The 22,578-nt window shown below is 44.7% G+C and overlaps 1 protein-coding gene across 1 annotated transcript in view; it reads right to left on the bottom strand.

The window, feature by feature from the left end:
• HUNK (hormonally up-regulated Neu-associated kinase) overlaps positions 1 to 22,578 on the bottom strand; it is a 131,970-nt gene that overhangs the window by 52,032 nt on the left and 57,360 nt on the right. Inside the window, exons 3-4 of the mRNA XM_002761364.6 lie at positions 11,407 to 11,462; positions 5,421 to 5,556 (exon numbers count right to left, since the gene is read on the bottom strand). Of these exons, the coding sequence (XP_002761410.4) occupies positions 5,421 to 5,556; positions 11,407 to 11,462 (192 nt within the window). The remainder of the gene's footprint in view (positions 1 to 5,420; positions 5,557 to 11,406; positions 11,463 to 22,578) is intronic.

Below are 22,578 nucleotides of genomic sequence, written 5' to 3'. Positions count from 1 at the left end.
TTCACTGAAGGTTGCCAATGAGTATTGCAATGTTCTGAAGATAAAATTAATTTTGATTCTTTTCAATTAAAAAGTACATCTGCATTAAAGTTGTTTTAAATTAGCATGTATGTCACTCTGAGGAAAAGTCGATTCACACTAATAAAAGTTCAGTGCACCAGAATGATCATTTTTGGTTTTTGTTTCTGAAATCTCAAAGTTCATTGAAGACACACACATCTGTATGTTATGTATATAGAATCTGGAGTAAAGTAAAGAAGTGAATTATTTTACAGCTACTTTTTTACGGTCTTGACTATAATGACCACTGAAAATTATGGAAACCCCCCCAAGAAAGTGCACCATTTCCCATTTCCATTGTCAATTGTGGCTTCACTAGAGGAGGGTCCTGGGGGCCCTATTTGTAGGGAAGAGCTTTCTTTCCCAGGGTTTCTTTCAATGTCAGGCTGATTTTTTTTTTTTTTTTTCCTAAATCAGTCTCAGAAGTTGTGGATAAAGTCCCTGCCATCCATCAGGGTCCAAAGCCTTTCCGGGAGGGGAGTTTGCTTTGTTGGAAGTGAACTCTTCATTCTGTTCTTGTTTCAGAGCCATAAAAAGAGAAGTCATTTTATAATAACAGTGTCTAACCCAGGGAGAAAATTGGTTCCATTTTCACCATCATTTTAAACAGCCTTCTAAACTAAATTCACTTTGGGTTTTCCATTTCCACTTCTGCCAGCAAAGTCATGGGCATCAAACAGAAACCTAACCCATATCTCAGACACAATACCCCAAAGCAGTAGAAAATTAATCTCTTAAAAGGTCTGGGCCGGGCCTGGTGGCTCAGGTCTGTAATCCCAGCACTTTGGGAGGCTGAGCCTAGCGGATCACAAGGTCAAGAGATCGAGACCATCCTGGCTAACATCGTGAAACCATATCTCTACTAAAAATACAAAAATTAGCTGGGCGTGGTGGCACATGACTGTAGTCCCAGCTACTCAGGAGGCTGAGGCAAGAGAATCACTTGAACACAGGAGGCAGAGGTTCAGTGAACCGAGATCATGCCACTGCACTGGGTGATAGAGAAAGACTCTGTCTCAAAAACAAACAAAAAAAAAGGCCGGGCACATTGTAGTACAAGCACATTGGAGACCAAGGCAGGTGGATCAAGAGGTCAGGAGTTCAAGACCAGCCAGGCCAACATAGTGAAACGCCATTTCTATTAAAGATACAAAAAATTAGCCGGGCATGGTGACATGCATCTATAATCCCAGCTGCTCAGGAGGCTGAGGCAGGAGAATCATTTGAACCTGGGATGCAGAGGTTGCAGTGAGCCGAGATTGCACTGTTGCACTCCAGCGGGGCAACAGAGCAATACTCTGTCTCAAAAAAAAAAAAAAAACTCTGAAGTTTTATGTTTTGGCCAAGATTAAGAGGAAGAATCAGATGTGTCACACCTACCAGCCTTTTGTTCCCTCTGTCTGGAATATGGTGTTCCCTCTGTCTGGAACGTTTCCCCGCCTGTGCTCCACCAGGCCAACTCCACTCATCTTTCAGGAACAGATCAGTCTTGCATACAGATGCCTTCTCGACTTAACCCAGCTGTGCAGCCAAATGTGCTTGGGCTGCCATAACCAAAAATCTGGTTTTTACTCATCAGTTTACTTTTGACCTTTCCTGGCCTTCTTCCCTGACACCTTCCTCCTCCCATAGCTGGTTCCTTCTGATCCTTAGGATGTGGCTTTGAAGTCCTCTTCAAGAGGCCACTCCATCCCTTTCCCTGAATCCCTCTCACTTCCTCCACAGCTCTTACCACACTCAGTTTATAGTTTTTTTAAAATACCAGCTGTTTGTCCCACCAGCCTGTACATCTCACCAGAGGAAGTATAACACAACAGAAGCAGTAGAGGGTGGTGATTCAGAAGCCTAGAGGCAAATCATGTAGGTCAAATCCTGGCTCTGTCACACACTGGTTGTGTCATTTGAGCAACTGGCTGAGGCTCTTCATGCCTCAGTTTCCATAAATTGGGAATAACACAACACTACCTCAAAGGTTTTTAGGCAGATGGGACAAATCAATACAAGCTGATCGTTACAAAGAGCCTGGCACCTCCCCTCTCTTGCTTCCTCTCCCGCCATGTGACCTCTGCACACACTGGTCCCCTGCACCTTCCACCACAAGTGGAAGCAGCCTGAGGCCTCACCAGAAGCAGATGCTGCCACCATGTTTCTTGTACAGCCTGCAGAACTGTGAGTGAAATAGAGCTCTTTTCCTCATTAATTTCGCAGCCTCTGGTATTCCTTTGCAGCAACAAGAAACAGACAAAGACAGGGGACCTTGTGGTCTTTCAGGCTCCCATAGCCATGTGCATGTGTGTGTGCGTGTATTCTTCCTGTCATAGCTTCCCATTTAGCATAAATGAGTTCTCTGTTAGGAAAGTGATTATAGACTCACATATTCATAGTCATCCATTCAATACATATTTATTGAGGGAAGACAGTGTGCCAGACACCTGTGAGAGTTCTTAAATCCATAATGGATTTCCTCCCATATACAACTCTGATCCACTGGTATTAGCTGCCAGGAGTCCCAGCTGTATTGAGAGGGATTCAGAGGACTTCTCAGAAGCGAAGTCTGTGACTAGCCATGCCCTAGAAGAGAAGGCATCCTCTCATCCTCTGCTGTTCCTTGCTCCACTCCACCAGCTCCATGTGGCCCCATCATCAGCACACACACACTGCCCACATGCAGCCTGCACACAAGACCACACCTGCGAAGGGACTGGGAGCCCAGGCTTTGGCAAAGTGCAGCGCCACTACAGGTGGGCTCATCTGGGCAATGCTCAACCCTCTTTTCTGTCTGTGCAAACTGGGGGCAAGAGATGTGCCTCACAGGACTGAGGATCCGGAGTGAATGACTGGAGCACCCAGGAAAGTTCTGGGAATTCTCCCTATCTCTCCATATCTTGCTCTGGTCTGTTTCTTCTCAATTTCTAACCAGAACATCCTGAGCGCCTCTCACTGCTAAACCTTTGGCTGATCCACATTCCTCTGTTTGCTTTCTCTGCCAGCTTCTGCCCTGACTTTCCAGCTTCTGTTTCTCTGGATGAAATGCCCACTCCTTCCTCCTGTCCGTCTTTCACTTTTCCCTTCCATCCTCCTTCCTTCCCTCCTTCCCTGCTTTCCTTTCTCCTCCTTCTCACCTTGCTTTTTTTCTCCTTCCCTTCCTCCAGGCTCCACCAGGTGTTGAGGAAATCCTGGGAACAAGCCAAGTGGCCCCTGCCCTCTCAGCTGCAGCCCAGAGAGTTCTAGCAGGTGGACAAAGACCTCATGGTGAGGCCCAGGAACACAGAGAGCAGGGGGCTGGAGGGGACATGGGAGGGCTGCCCAGAGGATCCGGCACCCAACAAAACAAGACAGAAAAGGAGAGGGTTCCAGGCTGAAGGATCTGTGCGTGTAAGGCTGGAATGTAACAGGCACAGGCTGTGTTCAGGGAACAGGAAACAATGCCAAGTTAGCCAGAGAATAGGTGGGGAGAGATGGGAAGGGGGCATGCCTTCAACAAGGCCACAGGGCAAGCAAGGGCCCCCGCCTGCCACGTGGAGAGCTGGGGCTGTATCCTAAGACCCCGAAAGGACACTGCCTGGTTCAAATCTCACTCCACCATTTAGCAGCTGTGTGACCTTGGGTGATTTTATTCATTTCTCTTATGATGGGTTTTTTCTTCCATAAAATAGTGTAATAGAGAGTAACAATTGCACCGGGTCATTGTGTAAACTAAGGGACATGATGTCTGGCACACATCAAACACTGAGCAAGGGTTAACTTTTCTGCCAACCTGGACAAGAGAGTTAGAGTGAAGAGAGGCAGGGGAGTTCCAGAAATATGCCGGATCAACACACCCTTCACGCAAACAAGCCCTTCTTGTCTCTCTATATATACTTTTTCCACTCTTGTTGCTCCGCCTCCCAGGTTCAAGCGATTTTCCTGTCTCGGCCTCTAAAGTAGCTGGGATTATAGGCATGCACATGTACCACCATGCCCGGCTAATTTTGTATTTTTTAAGTAAAGACGGGGTTTCTCTATGTTGGTCTCAAACTCCTGATCTCAGGTGATCCGCCTGCCTTAGCCTCCAAAAGTGCTGGGATTATAGGCGTGGGCCACCACGTTGCCTATATCTTACTCAGGACCTCACTCTGTCCAGCTCCTTCCCCTATGGCAAAGGATTGAGTCCTACCCCAGAATCCAAGACTCTGAGCTAACCCTGTACTCAGGGTATGCTGAAGGGGGGTGACTCACTGGGATCATGAGGGACCCAGGCTCTATCTGTGATGCAACTGAGGGTTCATCCTTCAAACAGTCATTGTGCTTACCCTGGTGGCCCTTCCTGTACCTGACCCTGGGAACAAAATGGTGAACCACACCAATCAATTCCCTCCCCCTGTGGAGAGTCCTTGCTGGCTGGGAGACAGGAGAGGAAAAGATTTAGAACAGGAAAAGGACAGGCAGTGAGAGGTGGTGAAGAGGAAATTAAAAGGGTGAGAAGAGAGTATGGGGGACTCTCTGGCAGGGAATTCAGAGACGGTCTCAGCAGTGGTGCCATTGGATTGGGACTGGGATGTGGGAATGGGCGGGCCATCCAAAGAGCTGGGAAAGGGCATTCCAGGTATCACAAGTGAATAGCCAGGTTCATGGTTCATGCCTGTAACCCCAGCACTTCGGGAGGCCGAGGCAGGTGGATCACCTGAAGTCAGGAGTTCGAGACCAGCCTGACCAACATGGTGACACCCCACTAAAACTCCACTAAAAATACAAAAATTAGCTGGGCTTGGTGGCATACACCTATAATCCCAGCTGCTCAGGAGGCTGAGGCACAAGAATCACTTGAACCCAGGAAGGGAAGGCTGCAGTAAGCTGACATCACACGACTGCACTCTAGCCTGGGTGACAAAGCAAGACACTGTCTCAAAAAAAAAAAAAAAAAAACCTCAGAGATGGGAGAGACAAAAGGGAGGCCAATGTTTTGTCTGAAGAACTGTGAGCAGAGGGCAGGGCAGTGCCCGGGGAGGCAGGAGACATGAGAACAAGTCCGCAAGGAGTGCAGGCCAGGCAGCAGGATGAGTTTCACACGGAGGGCGGTGGGAAGCTAAGGGCCAAGGAAGGGACAGAAATGAGTCGTGAGGATAGAATGCGGGCTCTGTGAGGGCAGGACTTCTTTTCTTCTCTCCTCAGCCCCTCAGTAAGTTTTGGTAGAGGCCACTCTGACAGTTTGTGCAGAAAACACCAGAAGGAACAGAGATGCAGCCCCAAAGAACCCCTGACGACATGCTCCCTCGGCCTGTCACCTAATGCATGCCATCAATACTCAAGCATGATTTCCCAAGACAGGCACGGTGGAGACAGCAGGAGGAAGAGTCACTTTCAGAAGCTCGATAACTCACATGGACCAGACATCGATTTTGGGGCCATATTTCTTCCTGGCGAGCAGTTCGGGTGCGGCGTAGGCGGGGCTGCCACACTGTGTGCTGAACGGATCCGAGTAACCCAGGATCCCTGCGCAGTTGCTCAAACCAAAGTCTGCAAAGAGAGGAGAAAACAAGCTCTGAATCAGAAAACTGCGGAAATGAAGAGGGGGGGAAAATAAAAAATAAAAAGGGCAGCAGGAAAGGAAACATTCTCTCAGGCTAACACATAATTTAGCATCCTAAAGAAAAACGTAGCAGCTGCAAACCATAACCTCTGGATAGGAGACTCAAGGCGAAAGAATGTCAGGTGCTGGTTCCCTGGCTTAGCTGAGAGCACATGACACCGGGCCTCACTGTAAAAGCCAGCTAGAGCGAACGGTATGCTGCACAAAAACCTATTTCCATCCACTCTTGTAAATGAGTCACCCGGGGAAAAAAAGAGAGAATTTGCTTTCTAGGACCAAGGCAGAAAGAAAGAACAGGCACAGGGGATTGGAGGTAGCTTCCAAGCCGCCAACTGGGGAAAAGATGAAGGAAGATTGATTTTCCCTGTGTCACCCTCAGTGACATTCGATCCAGCCATTTACAGTTGACTTTTTCAGTTGAATGTTTTCGTTTCATGGAAGCCTTTTTAAAATTCCCCCAAAGACATGCAGCACATATAGTGACTAGAAGAGGGGAAAAATATGCCCACCAGTACAGACAACCCTGAATGTTGGCTGGAAAAGTAGCACCAGAAAAATGGCGATGCAAACTAGACAGAGCGACCTCATGGCGCCGCTTTGTTCCTGGATGATTAACATACCCAGGAAGAGGGGGTAGAAAGTGCAATGCAGCTATAGCGACTTCGGGTCTACTATGCCTTCTGCCCCATGTTTACCTTTTGATCTTAAAGATACTGAAACTGGCAGGTAATTAGAGAGCTGTTAGTGTTATGCCCTCATTCGAATCTTTCCCTAATCTTTGTTGATCTCAGAATTAAGATCACAGTTCATCCTTTGAACTTCAGTGTAAATATTATGGTCCAACCCCCCTCAAACAGAAGACTCAGGCTGCAGGGCTCAGGCAGAGACAGGCTTCCAGTCTTGAACGAGACTCTCGAAGTTTCTCAATCGGCAATATGATGTCTAGTTTCATGAGTGTATTTTCAGCTCTCTCTAACATGTCTCCACCTGCAAGGCACATTACTGCAAGGAATGTTGTAGGAAATCTCAGGGGAGGAGGAATACAGTCCAGTCCGTGAAGTCAATTGCACACCATGGATCAAGATGTCACAGCCAAAAAGTTTTCCAAAAGTCATTGGGTTAAGCTTTTCTAAAGAGAATCCCATCCAAGCGGACCTCAGAAAACTCTTAAAGGCTCTAAATGTCACCCAAACACTTCAGCCCTAACTGTAAGAGGGAATGGCGAACAAACCAACTAGGAATGCTGCATGTTCAAACACTGAACTTTTCTTTTGTTTTTTATGATTCCATTTTTCTCTCTTAACCTCTTTCCCTCTCTCCTCCTTGATTCCCCTACTCTTCACCCCAACCTTCCCCCACACCCCATTTCCTTTCCCATCAACCCAGCCAGCGCCCATAGACCCCACAAACCCTGCCCAAGGTAAGTCCTTCAGGAGAAGAAAAATCATATCATGCTTTAAATTGGAGGGTTGTTTGATTGCTTTCAGTTTGAAAATGAACCTAAAAGAATGTTAAGGAACAAACAAATGCATGAAGACCACCTACGTTGAGAGACAGCACCATCAAATAAAAACAGTAACAGCTGGGGAGCCCCAGTGTCCTCAGAGTCCTCGAAATTATCTCTAAATTTCTGAAATCAAAGCAAAAGACTCTGACTCCGTTCCTAATCTCAGCAGGGTTCCCTTCACAGCAAAGGGCTGCCTCACTCTGTTCTTCTTCACCTCCCCGGGACCAGAAAGAAGGACTTATTCTCAGAAGAGGGCAGAGAGAGAGAGAGAGAGAGAGAGAGAGAGAGAGAGAGAGAGAGAGAGAGAGATAAGAGGCCAGATCGCCCTCCACCATCCCAGGCAAGTTTGGGAACAGCCTGGCCTTATCTTGAGCAGTTTCAAGAACATAGCTTAGCAGAGGATCTGGGAGGTGGAGGAGATAGCATCTGCATGTTAGGAAACTTAGGTTGATGGAGCCAAAAGGGTTTCATTTAAAACACATTTGTAGAGAAACGACCAGTTTGCTTCACATCCATAAATGTAATTATTAAAATTGTACACATCTGGCTATAATTGGAATTGTGGAATTAGAGAGAAGGCCACCTCCCAGCAATGTCACGTGGGTCTGCCTCAGTTAGATTTGGTAAAGATATCAGCCAATGACCACCCAATTCTCTGAGAGCTGCAAAAGCAACCTCACAAAATGCCCGAGCGAGCCCTGCCTTGGAATACTGAAGTGCAAGACTGTTCCAAGCTGCAGCTCTTCCATTTTAAGATTAAACCTACAAAACATCAGACAGCTTTTTTTGAAAGGGAAAAAAAACCTCCTAATTAAATCAAATCTTACTCCTGGTAATTCTAGTTAATTTGAAACATGGCTTAAGTAGACTTATTTAAACCAAATTCTTTCAAAGAAAGAGAAACTATTAAGAGGCAATCATAATAGCTATAATCACCTTTGAAACAACAAGTAGGTAATGCCTTTGAAGAAAAGAAGGTTCAAAGAGCTTTCAAGTCACAAAAAGACAGAAGTTGGAAGACCTTTGATCCAAATTGCCCAAGCCAGGGGCAAGAAACCTCACAAGACACTGACTGGGCCTTCATCTCTCTGAGTGAGTGAGGAAATGCGTTCTTTCTTAACAAAATGCAGTTTCCACCAGCCTTCGGGTTAGGTGTGAGGGAGGGCTCTCTCTGGGGCAGGTGTGAGGTAGGGCTTCTCAGTTTTCACTGGTCAGGAGAGAACTGGCAACCAAATGGGCTCAGTTAACAAAGGGAAATCCAACAATCACTGCCTCTTTTCAAGCAGGTGCAGGCAGCCTGCTTTCTGAAGGGCCCAATTTTGTCCCAAAGACCTGAAATGTCTTTGTAGTGCCAGCAGAGGCAATGACTCAGGGATTTGAATAAAATGGTTTCTGGCACCCAGAGAGTGACCATCACATGCAGCAAGGTCGGAGGGCAGCCTCTGCTTTAGGTGTATAATTTCCTCACTTGACTTGGACAGGTCTCCTCTAAGAGGTTTTAGTATTCAACCAATCTGTGAGCTCCTTATAAATGCATCCACTGACTGTAGCAGTGAAATGATTGGTTTTTCTAGAATCCCTTGAGCAAAGGTTCAACCCACAAAAAGGTCTGTGCATTTCACCATTGCTTATTCCACAAGATAGTTCTGTCAGTGGTCACCTAGGGTAATCACTTAAGGAGAAAACAGAGAGACCAAGCACAGAGGAGACAGAGGGGCAAGAGGGAAGGGAAGAAACAGGATGGACAATGCCCAGCTGAGATGTGGAAACTCTGTCTGCAACCTTACACTACTCACCAGCCTCAGTCTGCAAGCCGCCCTGTGGAAGTGAATTCTTCTCATACTTTTTATTTTGGAGTCTTGCTCTGTCACTCAGGCTGGAGTACAGTGGCACAATCTTGGCTCACTGCAACCTTCACCTCCCAGGTTTCAAGAAATTCTCCTGCCTCAGACTCCTGAGTAGCTGGGATTACAGGCATGTGCCACCAGATACAGGTGGCTATTTTTTATATTTTTAGTAGAGACAGGGTTTCACCATGTTGGCCAGGCTGGTCTCGAACTCCTGACCTCAGGTGATCCACCTGCCTCGGCCTCCCAAAGTGCTGGGATTACAGGCATGAGCCACCAGACCTGGCCTATTCTAACTTTTACTGTCATATAAATACCACTGTTATAAAGCCTGTTCTCTTACAGTCTCTGCTGCTGTTAGGACAACTCTGTCACTGTCACCTCCATATTTTCCAAAGAACAGTTCCAGGGGTCAGCCTGCCAGAGAACCTAAAGCAAAAAACTCCGTTCCCCATCAGGAAGCCCCTTTGTTTAACACTCAGGATGCAGAAATGAGGACCAGAGAGATATACTGCAAGCATTTCAACACAAGCACCTTGTTTTCCAGCTTCTGCACTTGGCTCTCAAGACAACTAAAACGCAGTAGTAAAACAATTTAACAAAAAGAAAATTGGCCTGTTGCAGTGGCTCACACCTGTAATCCCAACACTTTGGAAGGCTGAGGTGGGCAGATCATCTAAAGTCAGGAGTTTGAGACTAGCCTGGCCAACATGATGAAACCCCGTCTCTACTAAAAATACAAAAATTAGGTGGGTGTGGTGGTGCATACCTATAATCCCAGCTACTCAGGAGGCTGAGACAGGAGAATTGCTTGAACCTGGGAGACAGAGGCTGCAGTGAGCTAAGATTGCACCACTGCACTCCAGCCTGGGCAACAGAGCAAGACTTTGTCTCCAAAAAAAAAAAAAGAAAAGAAAAGAAAAGAAAAAGAAAATCTTTTGAATTATCTAAGAGTCTTCTAAGAATAGACTCTTCTAAGTGCTTCTGGGGAAAAATTGGTTTCCTCTTCACAGTTAATTTTCAAATAGGTGTATCCATCAACACCTATCAGTAGTGTTTAATTATCCAGAGTCTATGCAGCCTCTTGCCTGGTACTGAATTGGGAGCTTACTATAATTCCAAAATATCTAAAAAGTCATTTTAAGGATGTATTCTGGAGAATCTTGTAATGACTTCCAGTATTTGCCAAACAAAAATTCCTTCTTGGGTAAAAAAGTTAAATTCACAAAGTCCTATTGATCTTTCTTTTTTCCCCTCATATAAAGTCTTTTCAAGTCATTGAGATGTAAGAAATTACTTGCATTTGAGGTGGGAGAAAAAAGAGAGAGGAATAAAAGATGGTGCCATCTAATATCTGGACATAAAAATGATGCCCTGAATTCTGCCCAGAGCAACCATAGAGGGAGACAATAACAACAACAGAACCACCTGAATCCTTCTAGAAAATGAGTCATATTAAATTCGCTATGGACCCTGAATTGTGAACCCATTATGATACTCCATCTTGTAGCTTCCTTCTAATTGGTTCAGATTTCTAAGTACCTCTCTGTGGGGACCTCTCTGCACAGCTTCCATTGTACCAACAAGCCTGAATAAAGATTATATTAAAAACAGAAGGTCAATTGTGTTCCCCTTTATTTTAGGCATCCCTGCATTCACTGCGAAGTGGAATAAGACATGGCAAAGCTATGAGAAGCATTTCTAAGCCAAATTGTCTTTCACTATTTAAGGAGTTTTCTGGAAGGGAGCAGTGGCTTACACCTGTAATCCCAACACTTTGGGAGGCTGAGGCGGGCGGATCACCTGAGGTCGGGAGTTTGAGACCAGCCTAACCAACATGGAGAAACCCCGTCTCTATTAAAAATACAAAATTAGCCAGGCTTGGTGGAGCATGCCTGTAATCCCAGCTACTCAGGAGGCTGAGGCAGGAGAATCACTTGAACTCAGGAGGCGGAGTTTGCAGTGAGCCAAGATTGCACCATTGCACTCCAGCCTGGGCAACAAGAGCAAAACTCTGTCTCAAAAAAAAAAAAAAAGTTTTCCAGTTAATCCAAATAAAAATAAACTCTTCAAAACTATAAAAGGTCAGCTCCATTTGAATTTATGGAGAAGGTATAGTTTGAATAAGACAAGGAAACACATGACCAAGATATATTTATTTGGTGGCTGTGAAATCCATTTCTTGGCTGAGTTACAGTATTTTTACCCTCCTAATTAGGTTCACATTATTATTAAAATTAAATTTTAAAGCTATTATTTCAATTAATTTTCAACATAAAAACCATTATTAAATATTGGAGGTAAAAGAAGACAATCTAGAATATTGTCTGGGTATTAGAGGAAGGCCATGGACAATTTTCAAAGCTGAGAACTGACAACACAACACTTAAAAGATAATTTTGCTTTAAAAAAAGAAGTCATACCAATCAGCTTGATATTATTGTCTTCATCTAGTAGCAAATTCTCTATCTTCAAGTCTCTGAAATAAACAAAACCACACAACATTTCAGATAAGCATTCGAAATAATGGAATTACATTTTGCTTCTGAAGGGCAATGAACTGGTTTTAGAGCCACTTCTAACCAACCCATAAAGCTTTCTGCCAAAACTCAATCAACAAGTAAATATTTTAGACATGAAATATTAATAATTAATTGCCGTAGACTATAAAAGCTGAAGAATTTTAGAGATGACAGAGAGCAAAGAGGGCAGAAGGGATCATGAAAAGCTTCTGGAAAAAGCAAGACCTAAATGGGAACCTGGAAGTCAAGCAGAACCATTATGTGGCGAGAGTGAAATACATCATTCAAGATGGCGCTGCCTGAGTGGCCAGGGAAATCGTTCATACGAATGTGGCCCTGGGTTGATGACACTGTGAGCAACACCAGATTTGAAGAATAAATTAAAAAAAAAAAAAAAGCAAGTGAGAGCCAACTTAACTGATGAGTCCATTGACCTCCATGTTTCAAGCCCAAGGATCATGACAAACTGGCAAGTGAGGCTAAATTCATCTACTCAGCAGACAGATATTACCATGGGCAGAATAATGGACTCCAAATATGTCGGTGTCCTAATTCCTGGTGTCACGCCTGAGAATATGTTAACTTTACAGAGCTAAAGGGATGTAAGTTCCAGATGGGATGAAGATAGCTAATTAGATAATAGGTGATGCCACCACGGATTGACACTGAGGTGACGGGAGGAAGTGGAAGGGAGAAGTGAGACCAGGATCATGCGCGGTAGCTCACGCCTGTAATCCCAGCACTTTGGGAGGCCAAGATGGGTGGATCACAAGGTCAAGAGATTGAGACCATTCTGGCCAACATGGAGAAACCCAATCTCTACTAAAAATACAAAAATTAACAGGGCGTGGTGATATAAAGTTTAGCAAGGCATAGTGGTGCACGCCTGTAGTCCCAGCTACTTGGGAGGCTGAGGCAGGAAAATTGCTTGAACCCGGTAGGTAGAGGTTGCAGTGATCCAAGATTGCGCCACTGCACTCCAGCCCAGCAACAGAGCGACACTTCGTCTCCAAAAAAAACGGAATTAAGGAGTCAAATGCAGAAAAAAGGATGAGCTCTAAAAAGTGTCCAACAGATTCAAAGTTGCCAATAGCCTTAGGGCTGGGCGCTGGCTGAGAAGGGAGATATGTGTTCAAACTGGGGATATAAACAGACATTCCCCATTCCAGCGCTCCTACAAACAGGAAGACGAATCATACACTCTCACTTCACTCCAAATGAAACAATGCACAGAATACTTCAAAACTGTGTCTGATTTTTAAAGAGATCATATATGTCCAAATACAGCGTGATGCCAAATATAAGGTAACATCCTTGCTTTTCCAACAGGAAGACCTTGTCCCTCAGTGAGAGGTTTTTGGAAAACATAAACGTATAATTTTTAGGAATGCAATATAATTATTAAATGACTATTTATACTACTTATCTTTGAAGAACATATATTAAAATGTTAACATAGTTTTAATTTAAGAAATAGTGTTTCCACACTCACATTTCATGAAACAATTTTATTCAAACTGGTCACGCCAGACTTTCTGAGCCATTGTGCAGTGTTTCAATGTAACATGATCTTTCAGGTGACTGGATATTTGAGATAAAACATTTTTAAAATTTGCATATGATGTATTTGCTGGAACTCTTATCCCAAATCATACGCGCCCATTTAAAATCTCCATAAATGAATCACTCAGTGAACTGTTCTGAGACTGGTCTCTCAAACTATCACAATCATGGGGCCGTACCTCTATAAGTTATTATTATTATTATTATTATTATTATTATTATTTTGAGACAGAGTTTCACTCTTGTTGCCCAGGCTGGAGTGCAAGGGCACAATCTCAGCTCACCACAGCCTCCGCTTTCTGGGTTCAAGCAATTCTCCTGCCTCAGCCTCTCAAGTAGCTGGGATTACAGGCTTGTGCCACCATGCCTGGCTAATTTTTTTGTATTTTTAATAGAGACAGGGTCTCTCCATTTTGATCAGGTTCGTCTCAAACTACTGACCTCAGGTGACCCGCCTGCCTCGGCCTCCCAAAGTGCTGGGATTCCAGGCGTGAACCAGCGCACCTGGCGAGAAGTTATTATTAAAGCCACGTAAAATGCTTTTGCCTTCCTTCCTACTGGGTTCTTCAAGTGATTTCTAGAGCACCCAAAGTCATCAGTAAGCCAAATCAAGGTTTATGTGTCTTCTCCAACTAGTGTTTTGTTATTGAAAATAAAATACTACAATTGAAATTGTGTCCCTTATAACATGAGATATTTGCAAGGACTCTGGGAGGTGCTTCTTCTTTTCTGAAGATAATGAAGACATACTATCAGCTTGACTTGTATTCAAGTATATACGGTAATTCCAACACACACGTGTGCACACATAAAATAGTATGCCAGCAATATTCCAGACTGTCATTCCATGAACCCTGATTATAAACAGCAGTACTATCTAAATCTAAAGGAAGGCTACAGTTTGTTTCAAATGAAATTAAACCTCTTTGCCTGGGAAGAATGCGAAAGCAGTAAAGAAGAAATTTGGTTCAGAACAAATACTGTGGTGAAAAACATCCTAAAGAGGCGAGGTAAAAGGCACAATTGCCAAGAGCAATAAAACTAAGCTGCATAATTCTGGGGCCATGAAAGCCTAGAGAACAACCACAATGATTAGAAGAATGATATAAATGAAAGGCCAAAACTAAGAGAAAATGCAAAAGAAAAAATAAACGCTTTTAAAATCTAAGAAATGTCCTAAAACCGGGGAGGACATATTAAATGTAATAATTAGGAAAACTGACCATTTACCCAGCAATCCCATTACTGGGTATATATCCAAAGGACTATAAATCATTCTACTATAAGGACACATGCACACGAATGTTCATTGCAGCACTGTTTACAATAGCAAAGACCTGGAATCAACCCAAATGACCATCGATGATAGACTGGACTGGGAAAATGTGGCACATATACACCATGGAATATTATGCAGCAATCAAAAATGATGATTTCGTGTCCTTGGTAGGGACATGGATGAACATCATTCTCAGCAAACTGACACAAGAACAGAAAATGAAATACTGCATATTCTCACTCATAGGCGGGTGATGAACAATGAGAACACATGGACACAGGAAAGGGAGTACTACACACTGGGATCTATTGAGGGGAATAGGGGAGGGACAGTGTGGGGGGAGCTGGGGAGGGATAGCATGGGGAGAAATGCCAAATGTGGGTGAAGGGGAGGAAGGCAGCAAATCACACTGCCACGTGTGTGTGTACCTATGCACCTATCTTGCATGTTCTGCACATGTACCCCAAAACCTAAAATGCAATAAAAAATTTAAAAAAAGCAAAAACAAAACAAAAAAATAATAATTAGGCAAACTGAGAAAAAATAAAATCAGTTCAAAGTCACTATCTTCCCACTCATAGTCACCCATTATAACCGGCTCCCATCCCCTAAGAAAAATGCACAGAACAAACCTGGTTAACCTGGGTTATTTGTCTAGGTTTCTAAAAGACTTCAGTGACAACCAATCCAACTGCCTAACGGTTCCACACTAGCTAATGGAAAGGTGAGCTGGTATATCAGTGCTGCGCACTGTTCCCAAGACCCTGTCCAAGAGATCAGTGCACTTACCCACCCGAAAGAAAGGAACATTCAACGGTCTTTGGCTTTATTTATGTCCACTTCCTGCTTTGTCCTTTGTAACTTATCCAGAAGGAAGAGGGATACTTTCCTCCTGACTTTAGGGAAAAAGCCACTAAAATCTCATTTTTTAAATAGTTTTACCTAAGTATTTCCCCAAATGAATGGAAAACTTATGGACATAAATGTTTAAGCAGTTTCAATCATGCATTCCCCAAACTGGAAGCACCCAAGACATCCTTCAGTAGGAGAATGGATGAACAAACTCTGGTGCATCCAAAAATTGACATATTCAGTGATAAAAAGAAATAAGTAATCCCAACACTTTGGGAGGCTGAGGCGGGTGGATCGCCTAAGGTCAGGAGTTCAAGACCAGCCTGGTCAACATGGTGAAACCCTGTCTCTACTAAAAATACAAAAATTAGCCGGGTATGGTGACGGGCACCTGTAGTCTCAGCTACAGGCTGGGGAGGCTGAGGCAGGAGGATCACTTGAACCTGGGAGGTGAAGGTTGCAGTGAGCCGAGATGGTGACACTGCACCTTAGCCTGGGGGATAGAGTGAGACTCTGTATAAAAAAAAAGAAGGCAGAGCAGGAAAATGGGTGGGTGAGGACAGTGCTGGGGGTGAGCATGCGGAGGTCCAGGGGATGCCTTGGGAACAATGTGCAGCACTGATATACCAACCAGAAGCCACGTGAAGCAGGAGCAGGGAGGCCAGCAGAGAAGAGGCCACTAGAGGGATGGCGGTTTGGACTCAGAGGGCTTTAGGACCCTTCTCTGCTCATTAGGCAGTTCCAGGGAGAAATGCTCAAATGGGACCCATCACACCAGACAGACCAGATGTTGAGATGTGTGCAGGGTGTTTTTACAGAGATCCGAAAGGACCTAAGGGGAGAAGCCTCCTCCACACACTCTAGGTATCCCCTAATCACAGCCCTTTGTTTCAAGTTCTTTCAAAAGAACAAGCAGGCACACAGGCCATGACTAAGCATTCAAGGTTCTCCCACAGGCTACCAAGCAACCCCTTCCCCACCCCTCCACGTCACCCGCCCAAACTCCCCTTGCATCTCTTTCAAGATGGTCAGTTGGAAGGTTCTGAGACTGGCTGCAATAAATTGAGTCACTGCCCTCCTGGACAGAGGGAGGAGAGTCAGGGAGGGCCCTGTTACCATGACAACATACAGGTGCTCCCCCCACCCCTGGGGCCAGAAAGGCAGCTGCTCCAACCTGTGGAGCAATGAGGCAGACAGGAGCAGTGCTGGGGAGGTGGAAAGCAGGAGCGTGTGTGTGTGTGTGTGTGTGTGTGTGTGTGTGTGTATACCTGAGTGTAAGTGCACATGGGTTTGTGTGTGCATATTGCAAGTGTGACATTTGTTCATGTGAGTGTGTGCATGTATGTGCATGCATGTGGGAGAGCATATGAGCATACATGTGTGTGCACACATCCATGTATGTCTGAATGTACACATGTGAGTTTGCACATGTGCGCTGCATACACATATGTGTGAGCTCTCATGTGTCAGCATGCACACTGTGTATATGGCCATGCGTATGTGCGTGTGTGTCTGTATGTATGTGCGTGCATGCGTCACGTGCATCCAGAGTTGTGGGATGGGAGAAGGCAGAGTCTCTCTCCTGGGCCTCCGTAGGCCACGCCCAGCCCACGAGGTCTAGGCTGAGGGGCAGGAACTCGGAAAGCGTCTGGGGAGCCACTCAAGGTTGAGATGAAAGTGAAGAACTGAATGATGTAACCCTGAGGCATCAGAAGAGGAGGGAAGAGGAGGAGAGCCTGAGACATGGCAAAGCCAGTGAACACCCCAAGTGGGAAGGCCAGACAAAGACAGGCAGCCAAGCCAGGAAGCCCAGGGAAGGGAGTAAAGACAGGTGCTGGGGTCTGGCTCTCACTGATGGACCTGCCAACCAGCCCCGGGCAAGTCAATTAAGATCTCTGAGCTTCTGATTCTCCCCTGAAGCCCGGTCACCATGAGAAGGGTCACCCAGCAGGAGCACTGGCAGAGGGAAATGAGAAGATGTACTCCTGAGTGCTTTGCAGGCCACTCCATTTATGAGGTGAGAGGCTGGAGGTAAGGATAATTAAAGTCAAAGATTCCAAGACAAGGTGAAGAGGAAAGACTCCAGGAAATACTTAAAAGAGGTGATTAATTTGGCCACAAGCAAACAGTATTGGAGGTCATGCCCCACACCCAGCCAAATGAAAGGTAAGAGAGAAGGGGCCCAGGGAAGGCTAGACCCGATTCAGACGGGATTAAGTTTTGATGGACAAAGTTTTGCCTACGGGGATGGTCTCAAGATGGATTTTAATAATAAACTAAGAATAAAGCATCCCTAACTCCCCAAGGCAACAGGCATTTTGCAGGGAACATGATATTTTTTGGTTAGGTCTTATCTTCAAAAGTGCTGGGTTAAAAGCAAATGATTTGCAAATCCTTGATTTATTTACAAATGAGTATTTTGGTAAAACAAGAATAATGTGTTATCCATGTACCTGATTTATTTATTCAAAATGAAGCCTTATTGAGTTCCCATAATGTTCCAGAAACAAATTCTGTTCATAAAACTGAAAGACCTATTCACCAGAAAGACGCCACTCTACAAACTGTGACCTAAAAAATAAACACATTGACACCAAGTCAGTGAAGAAACTCCATTGAAATTCCAGGGAGAATATGGGCTATTCCAAGGCATAGGACTGGCTACCAGGAAGCTTCCATCCCAGTGCAAACTCTGACACTAAGCTGTATTCATTCAATTTTCCTTCCTTCATTCAACAAAGTATTACTGTGTGCCCACAGACCTGGGCACTGGCTAAGCTATGGACTGTGCAGAAGGCAGATAGAGAAAAGTAACTGTGGGATAAGGGCTCAGAAAGAAAAGCAGAGGATGCTGCAGAGTCTATGGCCAGGGGGCCCAGCCTGGAGGGCTTCCCGGAGAGGGTGAGCCTGGAGCTGGAACCTGAAGGATGAGTAGAATTCAGCCAAAGATAACAAGCACAGTGCAAGCAGAAAACAGCTGTGGGGCCCTAAGCATGGAGAACCGTGGGCCTCAGCTTCCCATGGATAAAATCAATGGGTGAAACTCGGTAGTAATTACAGAGAACATGGACTCAGGCCTTACACAGAGTCTCAATTTTGAGCACTTTAGGCAGATGGACTTATCTAATCCTCAGCACGGCCACGTGAAGTGGATAATCTATTTTCCCTGTTGTGTAGATGTGGAAAGACAGGCACAAAAGCCTGAGTGATTTGTCCAGTGCCACTTTGGAGTGGTCAAACCAGCACGTGGACAAGGGGTCTGGCTTGCGAAGCACTGTACATCCCAATCCATGAAGCTGTTGGGCTGGAGCTTTGCAAGAGCTCACATTTCCAATGCTATTTTTTTTAAACCCAATTAAACACAAAACTGTTGCTGTCACCAGCCGGGTGCGGTGGCTCACGCCTGTATTCCCAGCACTTTGAGAGGCCGAGGCAGGCAGATCACGGGGTCAAGAGATTGAGACCATCCTGGCCAACATGGTGAAACCCTGTCTCTACTAAAAATACAAAAATTAGCCGGGCATGGTGGCGTGTGCCTGTAGTCCCAGCTACTTGGGAGGCTGAGGCAGAAGAATTGCTTGAACCCAGGAGGTGGAGGTTGCGGTGAGCTGGAGACAGAGCAAGACTCCATCTCAGACAAACAAACAAACAAACAAACAACTTTTGCCATCACTGGTGCCTCCAGATATGCGCTCACTCTCAGCAGAAGACTGTGGGATTCCACCAGCTCCCGGATATGAGCAGAAATCATTCCCTCTCATCTGCCCGTCCCCTCCCTCTCCTGTCCAAGAAAACTTGAAAGTTAACAGAACTTCTTAACCTCCAGCCAACACAGGTTGCGCCTGCTTCTTGTCAGGCCCAAAAGAACAAAGAAGGGCCTCCTCTCTTCCACTGCCCTCCTCTGAAGTGCAGAGAGCCCTTTCCTCATGTCGATGAATGGGTAAGGTCACGCCCCGGGAGCCACAGCGCTGACACACATCCCAGCTCAGGCTCGGGCTCCCATTGATCATGTGTCTTTCTCCTGGTCCTACAGCCCCGTGGCTTGTCTCTTTCTGCTTAGGGATGGCGGTATTGTTATTACCCTGTTGTGTGTTATCTGTACAGTTTGATTGGACTTTGTTATTTTGAATGAACACATGAATCTCAAATTAGCCTCTCAGCAGAATCGGCTTCTGAGTGATTCATGTTAAGAGTTGATGCTCTGTATACAATAGGCAAATCATCAGATTTTGGCATCCTGCTGGGTGAGCACGTTTGGGAAAAGGAAAAACAATTCATTATATTTTAGAGAAGCTTAGACAATTCTAACATGGAACAATAAGGAAGTTAGATCAGACTCTACCTAGAGACAGAGGCTGTGGCAGGTCCATCTAAGAGGATGCTCTCAGCCAGCAAAGTGAATCTGCTGTATACATGCTTAGTTTCCTTTGTAAAAAAAATCTACTTGTAATATTTATTGTTTCTTTTAAATGATGTTTAAATAGTTCTAGAAAGATAAATAAATATTTCAATTTAATGCCACAGGAAATGAGGGCTCTGCGAGCATTAAGTCGAGTATAACACAACAACATAATATCAGCCTGATCAGGAACAGCATTTTTTCTTTTTGAGACGCAGTCTTGCACTGTCGCCCGTGCTGGAGTGCAGTGGCGTGATCTCGGCTCACTGCAACCTCCATCTCCCGGGTTCAAGCAATTCTCCTGCCTCAGCCTACTGAGTAGCTGGGATTACAGGCATGGGCCACCACACCCTGATAATTTTTTGTATTTTTAGTAGATGGGTTTCACTATGTTGGCCAGGCTGACCTCGAACCCCTGACCTCATGATCCACCTGCCTCAGTCCCCCAAAGTGCTAGGATTACAGGCATGAGCCACCACGCCCAGCCAGGAACTCAAAAAAAAAGCATCCCCTACCACACCCACACACACACACACACACACACACACACACAGAGAGAGAGAGAGAGAGAGAGAGAGAGAGAGAGAGAGAGAGAGAGAGAAAGAAAAGCCCTTTAAATCCCTCTATACATATAGCCACAAAAAAAATCACCCTGAATCCTTTTGCATGATCCAATGTATTTACTCAGAAATGCTCCCACCAGGGACCCCAGGGCCTCTCTGAAATGTAATACTCTCTTATTCATTTGAAATACCTAACCTCAAAATAATTTATGAAATCCATTCCACCTTTGCAGCATCAAGGAGAAAATTCGTTATGGGAAAGTGCTCCAGTAAAAAGCATACAATGGTCAGCCGAAATACGAACACCCAAATTGAGTGGTATAGAGTCTTTGAAAGTCAAGACGTTCTGTTAAAGCCACTGTGAATATATTCTAAACAAGCATTTTAATGTGAGGTCTCAACCACCTCATCATCTATGTCCATGTACGGTGACACACGTTAACATGATTTTTAAAGGAAAAAGTGGAAAAAAAATCTTCCTAAATCATGCCTATATTTCCAATCTTCTCTAACCTTAAAAGATCTGAGCCCTTGCCGTTATTGGATTACAAATACATTCCCGAAGAGAGAGAGGCAAAAGTAAGAAAAGCTGGAGATCAGAGAAAGAAAAAGCATACCGTCTTTGCTATTGAAATATTATTAAATTCATTGCTTTGACATTCTGACAGTAATTGCGCTGAGAGGGATTGGATTTTGTTAATATTACTTTAAAAGGGCTGTCGAGAATTTCCTGCAGGAGAGGCCAGCGTGCAAGGCACAGCTTTCACTGGGTTTTCTTTGTTGTTCTCACAAAAAATCCTGAGAAGCTTGATGCTCATCTTATTTTTGACAGCACAAAACCCTTGGAAAAGCACCCGAGTACCACAGAAAGTTCTGCCACGCCCAGGCCTGGTTCCATTTTCAACTGTGACCTGTGGAGCCGGTAATCCAAGCTGATTCACTTGTGAGGTTTCTGCCTTTGTCATCTTAATAAACAAAGACAGAGCCAGGCACACTTACGACTATCATTTTCCTAATAATGGCAGAGCTATGACACCTCAGGCCACCCAAGGGTATTGTTGGAAAGAGCCGAAAATAGTGTGATTCACTTACAGTTTCTGAATGTTCTCTTCCTTGCTAATCTAAGCCCAAAGAGTTCTAATGAAGTGTGATCTCATAACAACATGCACAACTGAGTCCGTATGTGAAGAGGTTCTCTCTCCTGGGTGAGGAAATGATTAGCCTGAGTGGTGCCCGGCCAAGGCTGGCCCTAGAAAAACCCTGGACAATGGACCTCCCCCAGGTTAGACATGAGAGCATCCCACAGCGCCCATCCCATTAGTAAGGAGACAGCTCTCTCTACCTTGGAAGTCTCTAAAGTCCAAGTTCTAAGTAAATGCCTGGAGCTGCTTTCGCCACTGTTCAGAAAATAAATGGCTTTCATGGCCAGGCACAGAGCCTCACGCCTGTAATTCCAGCATTTTGGGAAGCGGAGGAGGGTGGATCATTTGAGCTCAGGAGTTCAAGACCAGCCTGGGCAACATGGCAAAAGGTTGCAGTGAGCTGAGGTTGCGCCACTGCACTCCAGCCTGGGCAAAAGAGTGAGACTGCATCTCAAAAAGGAAGGAAAGAAAGAAAAGAAAGAAAAAGAAGGGAAGGAGAGAAGGAGGGAAGGGGAGAAGGAGGGAAGAAGGGAAGACAGTAAGGGAGAAAGGGAGGAAGGGAGGGAAGGAAAGGCTTTAAAACAGAACTAGATTATCATTATTAAAATTAAAATTAAATTTATCATTAGATGTTGAATTTTTTTAAAATATGTGTTTCTTGAAAAGATAGAGAAAGCTATTCCAGCAATTCCAGTCCTAAGACTGGAGTTTTCTGATAAGTGAAAACAGGGCATATAGCAGTATTATTCATATTAGCCAAAGTGTGGGAACCACTCAAATGGATTGGCCAATTCTAGTATATCCATATATGGAGTATTATGCAGTCACAAAAAGGAAGGAGATACTGACACATGTTCTAACTTGGACAAATCTGAAAAACATTGTACTATAAGCAAGAAATCAGTCACAAAAGACCACGTGTTATAGAATTCCATTTATATGAAATGGCCAAATAGGCAAATCCACAGAGATGGAAAGTAAATTAGTAGCTGCCTGGGCTGGGGGAAGAGGGAAATGGGGAGTGACTGCTAATCGGTAGAGGGTTTCTTCTGGGGGGTAATAAAAATATTCTAAAATTAGGTGGTGATGGTTGCACAACTCTGTGAATACACTAAAAAACACTAGATTATATACTTTCAAATTGTGACTTTTATAGTACATATAGTTATTAATTCAGCCAAGATCACACCACTACGCTCCAGCCTGGAGAACAGAGCGAGACTCTGTCTCAAAAAAAATAAAAATAAAATAATTGAATAAAACAGCTCTTGAGTG

The sequence above is a fragment of the Callithrix jacchus genome, chromosome 21 (assembly GCF_049354715.1).
Source record: "Callithrix jacchus isolate 240 chromosome 21, calJac240_pri, whole genome shotgun sequence".
Lineage (NCBI taxonomy): Eukaryota > Metazoa > Chordata > Mammalia > Primates > Cebidae > Callithrix > Callithrix jacchus.
This window is presented reverse-complemented; position numbering and strand designations above follow the sequence as displayed.